At 37.1% G+C, this 10,330-nt stretch overlaps 1 protein-coding gene across 5 annotated transcripts in view; it reads right to left on the bottom strand.

The window, feature by feature from the left end:
• Window positions 1-3,498: 3,498 nt before the first annotated feature.
• PDS5A (PDS5 cohesin associated factor A) overlaps window positions 3,499-10,330 on the bottom strand; it is a 79,067-nt gene continuing 72,235 nt past the window's right edge. For 4 of the 5 annotated variants that reach the window (XM_083836222.1, XM_083836224.1, XM_083836223.1 and 1 more), the window contains 4 exons: window positions 9,385-9,490; window positions 6,469-6,821; window positions 5,255-5,405; window positions 3,499-4,699 (listed from right to left, as the gene is read on the bottom strand). In XM_083836222.1, the coding sequence (XP_083692348.1) occupies window positions 4,664-4,699; window positions 5,255-5,405; window positions 6,469-6,821; window positions 9,385-9,490 (646 nt within the window). In that variant the 3' untranslated portion in view covers window positions 3,499-4,663. The remainder of the gene's footprint in view (window positions 4,700-5,254; window positions 5,406-6,468; window positions 6,822-9,384; window positions 9,491-10,330) is intronic. The other variant, XM_083836225.1, reaches the window with a different exon arrangement.

The raw sequence follows: 10,330 nt of genomic DNA, 5'->3' as shown, positions 1-10,330 counted from the left end.
CCCAAGTGAAGGAGGTTATTTGAACAGGAACAGCTAGCCTGGGGTCCCCCCAGATCAGTTATTTCTTTATAAGCAGCTACAGTTGCCTAAAACTTCACCATTTCCTTCAGAACCATATAAAATAAGGGACTCAGAGAAGAGTGGGAGATGTTTCTGCTAAGTATTTAAAGTCAGATTTGTGAAAGTAGGCACTTTGTGGGTTCAAACAGTGACTTGGTGCTGAAACATGACTAATGGAACTGTGGGACTGGCCATCTTCAGTCAGGAACAGAAGATGCTCTGTACTCAGATTAAAGCAAGAAACGGGGTAACTCACCCCCTTTGTCTCTCATGTGGTAACAGCTAGAGGAATATGAAATTTTGCTCTTGAACAAAAGCCCTTGCTCCATCATGAGGAATTTGTATCAGTGGGAAAGTAAGCACAGTACTGTAAAACCAGCTCTGAAAAGAAAGGTAGCTGGAAAGCTAGAGAGATGCTAATGCAATTTCTGGAATGGCTTTGGCTGAAATAAAGTCGCACCATGCTTGAAACACGAGAGGCAGACGTCTGGGTGTGTGGCTTAAGGAGAAAGGGCAGCATGAGGTTGTAAATTTGAGCAGTTTTGCCAGGCTTTTAGTGCTGTACCCATGGATCCACTCGCCTGACCCAGGCCGTGCAGCAGGGGAGGGGAGGCTGTTATCTCTGCTTCTGTAGTAGGACTTCCAAGTTCTCCTGCGGGAGTCTGATCTTGTTTGCTTCCTTCCAGGAACCAAGACAAATGGATCCAGGGAATGCCAGGCTTTAAAACTCTTTCGAAAATGAAAGAGTCACTAGTCTTTGAAGTTTAGGAGTATTTTCCTCCAAGAGAATGTTCTTTTCGTTTGAATTTCCCTCTTACCCCTTGAGCACCCCAGGCAGCGGGGCAGGACGATTCTCTTTGTCAGAAACGTGAGGAGGAGCAGGCTTCCAGGGACGTACCACGTGCTGCTGTATGGAACAACTTTTTAAGTTGCTGTGCGACACCTTGCTGTTGGCTACGCATACCTGCCGCTGCACCGTGACACAATTCCTCTGGCTGAGACCAGCTGGTCTGTGAACAATTTTGGTTATCAGCCATGCACGCCTGGCTGGTGAGCAGGCTTTATAGTCCGACTGCTTTCAGCTATTTCCTTGAGCGCTGATTTGCGACTTGACTTCTGCACACAAACATATGAATCTATTACTGCTGATAACGTAACCATGGAGCACACGTGCAGGTGAACTAGGATCATCACGGTCCATTTCTTTAAGCAGCAAGTGTCCTGTGCATTGCAAACGTTTGGTGATCCCAAATCTTCCTGGATCTTTAGACGAGACAGTTCTGCTACGAGAGCCCCATGAGTCAACACGAAACTCCACAGCCAGTCTGAGGTTGAACGCGGCCCGATGATGTGTGCTAAGCAGCTATTGTCTGGAAGTCCATTTTAGATAAGGATTTGTTTTGTTGTTATATAGCAATTCTAAAGCTTAAAGGCTTGACACAGCACATGCCGAGAAGATTCATAATGCATATTATTCTTCCTGTGTAAGAAATACAGCAGGTTGCTCTAGAAATATTATACCAACTGTTCAGATTCGGTTCTGTTGAGTGGTACAGGTTTAATTTGCTCCATTTACAGAGGATGGTCCCAGAGCAGCCTTACTCTCATTGTTACGAGAGCCATACAGTCCAGGAATCAGAGGAAACAAAGCAACAGAAATAAATGTATGTCCGCTAAGAAACAAAGCCACACTTTTATGAAGATGGGAACTTAAAGATGATAACTTAGCTCTGGCTATGGAACTGAATGTGAAACCTCAACACCTCAGTCCTACCCTGGATAAAAGCCATATGCACTACATTTTAATCGGGCTTCCTTTTATTCCTTATCACACATTAAAAGTGAAAAACCTCGGAGCATCAGCACTCTTATTACAACGAGACAATCCCCATTCTTACGTAAAATATTTTAAAGCTCATGTGTGATCAACTACAAAATAAACATCTTCTTTGCAATAATTTGCCTTCAATTCCACAGCTCTACACTAACAGATTTTTATGTTTTAACTGCAGGAAGAGTATGAGCAATGCATACATTTTGTGTGTATAAAATTATGCCTGTACTTCCCTGTAACTGTTATAAAGGCTGAGGTTCACCCCTGAGATAACTCTGAATTTTACCATGTGTACGCTCAGGAGTTTGGTGAGGAGCAGCAGGGGGCAGGCAGAGAAATTCCGCACGTAGCCCTGCCTGTGGCAAGGTCCCGTGACAAACCAGTGCACCATTAGGAGACCTTTTCCTACAGCCTGTATGCGTTTTTGCTCAGCCAAATATGCCCAGCCTGATTTGCGGCATGAATGTAATAATTTTCTTCGACTATACTGGCAAGTCACCATACAAAAGTAAGTCTCATGTCCCTTAAAGAAAACAGAAGAAACAAACTAACTCTAAAAAGACACCTGAAAAACCTTGCTCTGAGCATGGCACTGAACCATCTAACCTCCACAAACACCTTCGGAGTTATTCTGATGATGGTTCATTGACATCATCTGGATTCATCTACTTGACATTTAAACGGACTAAAAACTGACCCCCCCCCCCCCCCAAAATGCACTTCACAAAAAGCATAGCTTTTTGAAACAATTCTGAATATTTGCAAGATTTGTCAAGTCCATATTTCAAATCACTGTTAGATGCACATCACCAGGTACCAGAGCTCATTTCTAAAATAAACAAAAAAGTTTTAAAATAGTTTTAAATCAACACAGCACATCGTCTCCATGAAGGAAGTATTTGACCAGAGCACCAAAAACTGTGTTATGATCAGTAAAACTGAATTGTAAAAATATTTCAGCTTTAGATATCAAAACCCTGATGGACCAATGTGTAATTAAATGCTTTTCAAATCTCCCAGTCCCTCCCCAGTATTTAAAATAAAAAAGTAATTAATAATAAGAAAGTATTTAAAAAATAAGGAAGTATTTAAAATCCTTCAAGTCAAAGCATCTGCTTGCTTTAGGCACATTTCCACGCAAAGAGTTTATTTTCTCTGGTACAGATTAAAAAATAACTAACACCAATGAAATGCTGGATAAGGCAGCCTCAGTCACTGCTTCACAGCACACAGCCGCACCCTATCCATTTCAGGACAGCAAGTAATCCTCAGCTTACGTCCAAAATATCCAGCTCCTCTACAGTGCACCAAGGAATTTCAAAACTATTTGCAAAAAAGCGACAGGGAACTGATGCACAGGGAAGCAAAGTGCACTGCTCATGGTTGCTCTGCAGACCGAGCCCCTTCTTCCCATGCAACTTTACAAGATAACTACCATAATTTCACCTCAAAACGTATGTTTTTAACTACATAGCTGTCTGCATTACAACTTCTTTGCTCAACGTCTTATTTCTATGAATACCCAAGACCATGCATGGATACAGAGCAAGTTGTTTTTTTGAGGGAGAAATTACAAAAAGGAAAAAAAAAGGAAGACTGCCACATGACACCTAGAAGCGTTTATTTTATGCAACAAACTTAAATATGATCGTGTGTACATAAAAGTGTACACTTTATCTATGCTGAACAATGCCAGGAAACATAATATTGATGCAACAATCTTCTAAAATAAACATTAAAAAATGAGCCTGGACAGGAAGACAAAATGCAAAACAGACTTACTTCCAATCAGCACGATGCTTAAAATTGAGAGCAATCCTAAACATTTCCAACTTTCCTTACAAAGCTGCCAAAGTCCAACTATTTTTAAAAATCGATTTTTTTTTTCTTTACATCAATAATAAAAATCTGGTGACAAACATTATAAAATCAAATGCTGGACTGTCTTTACTCCTTTAAAATTTAGAATATTCCAACAGAACCGCAGGAGTAAAAACACTTAAAAGTGATATATGTTTTTATAAAACAAACATCAATATGTACATTTATTGCAAATTATATTAAACTAAAATGGAGGGAAAATTAAAAAATGAAATGTCTACTTGCGAATTAATAATAATTTTAAGTGATTACTTTCCCACTCTGATAAAAATCAGAAAGCAACATTTATAAAATTGCCACCACATGACTTTTCATAGCAGGGAACTGAAATCTGTACATCTTATTTTTGCAGAAAAGTAGGCAGGCAGAAAGAATTATACATAAAACAGTCTCCAAAAGTAAAGCAAAAAAAAATTTTTCGTGAATTTTTTCCTTTAGTCTTGTTTAAAATCCATTCAGTAGACTTCTACTTTTTCTGTGAAACATGGGAATACCTGGCTCTAGGATCATGAATTTTCAATGTCAGTGTAAGGACCTCCTCTGACTTCCTTTAAAAAAAAATGCAGCATGAAAAATTAATGGTGTAAATACACTTTTAAACTCCAGAATGCAGGAACTGGAACCAAGTGTTAAGCAATTTGCTTAATTATTGACTTTTCATAAAAAAAGTCTCTGGGGAAATAAGTACAGATGCTTTTAGCCTCTTTCTCAAGAGTTTCTGCTTTACATTTCCATTGAGAAGGATTAATTTCACGTGAAAGGGAAGCATAGTTTTCCTTCTGTTTTCAGAGCTGAAAGCTGTGTGTTTTGAAGTAATTTCAGTTCCTGTACAGGAAATTTCTGAATCCTAGTTTTTGCAGAAGCTTGGAGCATGCCTTTATTTGGCCTTCATTTCCTCCCTTTTCGAGTGAGTTTTCTTTTTACCTTTTTGGGGGGAGAGAAGGAAAGAAAAGATAATCGTAAGGACAAGGAAATGACAACTGATTCTGAATCAAAATCCTATCTATATTGCTTACATTTTAGCTTATACATTCTTTACACTGTGATTCTTCCACCTCTAGCTTTTATCTTCTCAACTACTATGTAATTAATTCAATACAACTGAATTTCCTTATGTATAGCATAACTTTCTGATAAACTTGAAAATACACAAGTTCAGTTATGATAATTCCGTAAATTCTCTCAAACAGAAATACATTCATTTTAAGCTTTCACTGGAATCAGAGAATAATAAAGATAATCTTGTTTTAATTTACTGTATGTAAATACCCAGGTTCATAGAAAAAGCCTTAATTTAAAAGCCAATATTATTTCTTTTTTGAATTTTTTACACTAACTTGTAGGTTTCTACGTAAAAGCAAAAAAAACTAAACATAACTATTTTTTATATACATCCTTCTAGAAATGAAAGACAAATTTCTTTAATTCTCTGTTGTTTAAGTAACAAGAGGATCGTCCTATGTAAGATGTCTGCTACACCTTAAGGAAGTCTCCCTCTGCTATCTCTGTATCCTCAGTATCTTCCTGGCTGCTCTCACGGGCCTTAAAAAGATCCATTGTATTCTGGGAATATCCTGGACTTGAGTCTATCTCCAACAGTGAATCTCCATCACTTCCAAGCACCTGACTTCTGAAAAACGTTAACACTGTTTTGGTATTTTTTCCAAGAAACATTGATGTATTGTGTATTTCATAAAAGCTATCTTATACAAGGGGTTTATGTAAGGCTATGGATAGAGCAATTTTTTTAATGAAGATTTAAATAAATTTGACATATAAAACAAGCATTGCAAGGCAGTACACAAATACTATTCTCTTGAAAGACTGACCAATTTACTAGTATGCGAATCTTGCTGTGAAAGGAAAAGGGTAATTCATTTTTGATCAAGGTGCTCTGCAACACCTTCAGTTTCACAAAATCTCTCTAGAAATCAATCAGTCCAATTATTCATACTTCCTTTAGATTAAATTGAGATTTCTTCCAGCATGCTGGTTTGCTGACCTTACCCCTTATCGCTCTACAACTTTGGACACTTTTTCATTAAAATGACAATTGTATCTGATTCAGCTAAACAAATTTCCTCAGTGTTTTTTCTGCATTTGTGGTTTGGTTATATTGGAAATCACATTAACACATTTCAACATTAGAGGACAGAAAATAAATCATCACCCAAGAGTTGGTTTTTAGATTACAGTTTCAAATTCTGCTGTGGATTTACTTAATATATTAGAATTTTGTTAATATTAAACAAGCATCAGATCCAAAATATCAGAAAATAATTAGTTAGAATTTCAATTTATTCTGTTCATTGAAGATGGTCAGTTTTCAAGCTTTCGTTCCTGTATATCTGTTATTAATGAATGCACTAAAAGACCCTCAACTCTTGGTTCTTTTACACAGCAATTCTGGTAAGCCAAACCAAGATGCAACATTCAAGAAATAAAATTTGGTGAAAACAGCTTATGTTGTCCTGCTCTGAGAGAACAACTTCAGTTTCCTCTAATCCTAGTTACCCTTTCACTTACATTGAAAAAACAGAAGATAAATATTTATGTTGAACCATGAACCATGGCGTTTATAAATTACTGTGGTTTAGTTGTGCCCTTTAAAATATGCTAGATCTGTTATAATTGTATAAATGCATAATTCACGGTCTACCTTGAAACGTATTTTTAATTTTATTCATTTTTACCTTTGTAGATCAATTTGTCTCTGTGCTGCTGCTGGCTTTTTTGCTGTGTCTTGCTGTTTTGGTGCTTTGGCGTTACCTGCCTCTAAACTTCCTGGACTTTCTTGACTGACTGCTGCCCTTTTCCTTCCCCTGACAGGTGGTTTATTTGTTTCCTCATTTTTTGCAGTGGTACCCTGAGGTTCAGGTTTGGGTGGACGCCCTCTCCTGGTTTTTGCTGCGAGTGATGGTCCTGTTTCATCTGCATTTTTTTCTTCTGCTTTTTGATGAATATTCTCAGTTCCAGATGCCGTTGCTGTTCTTTTTTTCCCACGTTCAGTGCTGTTTCCTTGTGTAGCCTGATCAGAATTAATTTCCTAGAAAAGAAAAATCATTCATGTGAAGAAAGATTCCTAGAGGCAAACTCAAACTGTTCTGTTCTGTCTGACAGAAACATGAGTTTCTAAAACAAAGTAAGAATTCTTATAGAAACATATCACATAGGCTTAGATCTAGTAAAAAGTTTTACTAAATGGGGTTATAACATTAAACAAAAAGAGATTTTCTACACTGTGTTACGATAATATCTGTACTTAATATATCTTTTAGTTGCTTGAAAGTGAGACTATAGTAAGACTAATAATCACAGCTCCTCCCATGATGGTTTTTACTGGACAGTCTCCTTCAGTGCCTCTCTGCTAATATGCAGGAAGGAACTGAGGAGTGGGAATAATGACGTTGGTACAGCAAATACTTCAATAAATGCAAATTTTGAGCACAAACTCCAGTGAAGTACAGAATACTAAAGCACAAAATACCATTAAAAAGAAGAAAACGTGGCTTGTGGGCAATAAAGGGATTAAGGCCAAGTCATATATGAAACTGTTAATTCTGTTGAGTTTAAATAGGTATGGCCTGCATGCATGTTTTTCCCAATAAATTGAACAAAGTAATGGAGGTGTTTCAGTTTCGTGAAGCGCCGTCTGTATGTGAAGGACAGAAAGGCTGGTAGCAATGTAGGTCTCTACACAGAAAACTATTCACTTGGAAACAAAGATGAAGCAATTGGATGCTGGACCTTCATTTGAACACTGGCTTATGAAACAGTTAGGAAGAGAAGCAGAGAAAAGGGTATATAGAAGTCCAGCTGGGATGACTTAGCAATTTCAAACACACCAATTAAGTGCGTTTGAAATTGAGTGCCTCACTATTAAAAGTGCTGTGTCTGAACCAAGGACTTTTTTTTGTTAAATATTCTTCCATTATTATAAATGTTTAAATAAGTCTTGCAGTTTCTGTAATCTTTATTATTGTTCTAATAGATTCAAAAGAGACATTTACAATTACTATTCACAGTAACAGATCACCACTCCTTGAAAATTTCAACTAAAGCCAGGTTTAAAGAACCTTGAAAGCATTTCAGACCTATTTCATAAATGCCTCTTATCTAACTTCTCAGAAGAGCTCTATTTTGGCAAAGAAGTACTAAAAAGGGGAAAAAAGAAGAAAAGGAACTATCATACTGTTGACATTTCTAGAGAAAAAAAAATCTTCTTCATTAGCTCATAGGTGTGAATATCATGTGGATCTTATTTGAAAAGATCATGAAAAATTAACTTGTTTTATGATGCAAATCCAAAACACCTGTTTATTACTCTGATTTCATCTAATTGAAAGAGACTGAGTAGATGCATAAATTCTTAAAATGTGTAGAGCATGAACCATCTCTACATATCCCTACATTATTTGAGAAAGCTGCTTTGATTTTAGAATCACAGACTCATCTAGCTTGGAAGTGACTTCTGGAAATCATCTGGTCCAACCTTCTGTTGAAAGTAGGTGGTTATCCTACTTATTGCCATCCTACCCTTGTCATGCCAAACCTTTAAGAGCATTCCAGTGTCTAGTTTTCCTCACAACGTATACATTTTTTGCTTATATCCAGTTGAAATTTCCCCTGAATCAACTTCTGCCTGTGGCCTTTAGTCCTGTCACCATGAAGCGTTAAGAAAACCTCCATCTTCTCCGTGAATACCTTCTAGGTATTGAAAGGCTGGTAAGAGGCTTCTCCCTTCTAGGCTGAAAAAGCCCAGTTCCTTGAACCTTCCTTCATATAACAAATTCTCCAAGCCTTTAACATCTTGGTGGCCTTTTGAAAGACTCCAGTTTTTCAGTGTCTGTGTTGAACTGGGGAGGTTAAGGTGTTCCAGGTGTGGTCTAAAGAACATCAAATACGGTGGAAAAAATCACATCCCTTGATCTGCTGACCATACCAACACAGCCCGGGACTCAGTTTGCCCTCAGGCTGCCAAGATGTGCTGCTGACTCGTGCTCTGCTGGTTTGCCACTGTGATGGTCTCTCTGGTCCTTAGCAGACCCAGCAAGGCAGATCCCAGCCTGTTGTACTGTTGCTTGGCTTTAATCTATCCCAGATGCAGGACTTAACATCTACCTTTGTTAAACTTCATCTAGTTACATGCTTTATAAGTTAAAAAAACATTTTGATTTAGGCAGGGTCACCTCTCTTTAATAGAAGGGGAAGGAGGCATTAAAATCCTCAAAGTTTAAATAACATTTAGAGTTACATGTTCGTGCTAGAGGACCGCTTGAAATTTTCTGGGCAATATCTTTGGTTACTGGAAAAACAGCATGAAGGTGGGGATCTTTAGGTATTTTATAAAAAAAAAAAAGAAGGAAGTACTTTCTGATTTTTCCTGTGTTATTTTTGAGCAAGAGCTTTATTAATTTCTCTGGATTAAATTTTTGAAAGTAGTTTTGAAAATAAAGGGTCTTTCATTGTGCTAAGAAAATGAAACAATTACATGAAATGAAATCTGACATTAACAATTCCTCAGAGAATATCCACAGTGATGTATATTGAATAAACCTCCAATGACAAGCTAATTATAGAGATACAGTCTATAAAATCCCCAAACATACCTTGTTTTTCACAGGTTCTGTCTTTGCTGGTGTGACTGAAATGATTCTCACAGGATTTTCATCATTTTCACTGACCCCAGTTTCTGATATATCTGAACTTTGTTCCCTTGTAGCATAATCGAAGACAAAATAAAACCAAAATACACACAACAAGAAAAGAAAAATGTCTGCAACTTTTTTTTTTTTTTTTTAAATATCAACACAGTCAGGCTAAATTAAAAAAATACAGTTGAATTCGCCTCACTCCATGCTCACACCCAGACTGAAAGGGCTGGAAGGGATTGCCTAGTTACTGAGCCAAGTCCCTTATCACACACACACAGCGCCATATAATTATTTTCACAAACATAAGAACAGTGCTGTAAACAAGACTGTGTTCTTGTTTCAGATTGAAAAAGCTAATACTGGAAAGGATAGGGAGGAAAAACACAGACCAGCAATGCTCAGACTAATTTACACAAACATACAAGAGTTTTAAAAACAAAATAGTTTTAAAAAAAATCAAGATCACTGCAGCATATATCACGCACACATACAGAACACATTCAGAACTGAGTTATACTTTCCCTTGGCTTTATGAAATGTAGCAGCTAGAGTTAACTTTCTCTGCTTTCTTTAACCCTTTATCTTATATCTTAACCAGTTATCATTTCCTAACAAATTAAACTTGATCTTAAAATTTGAAAGTGTAATCCGCTTCTCCAGATTTCTGACAAATTTAAAAGCACTGGATCCACATTAAAATAACTATTACTGGAAGAAAGACAGACTATTACAATTATGTGTTACATCTTTTCACTGAGCTCCTAGTCCTCTTAAGCATGCTCTTTTCTATTATTCTTAATTAAGTTGAATATTTCAACTACATCAAAAAATACTTATTACCAGTCAGGATTGATCCCAATTTATACATCACAAATGTGTGAGCTGCAGAAGTGTCCCTTCT

This window comes from Anser anser (assembly GCF_964211835.1).
Source record: "Anser anser genome assembly, chromosome: 4".
NCBI classification, from domain to species: Eukaryota; Metazoa; Chordata; class Aves; order Anseriformes; family Anatidae; genus Anser; species Anser anser.
The sequence above is the reverse complement of the archived record's forward strand: the minus strand, read 5'-3'. Positions and strand labels throughout refer to the sequence as shown.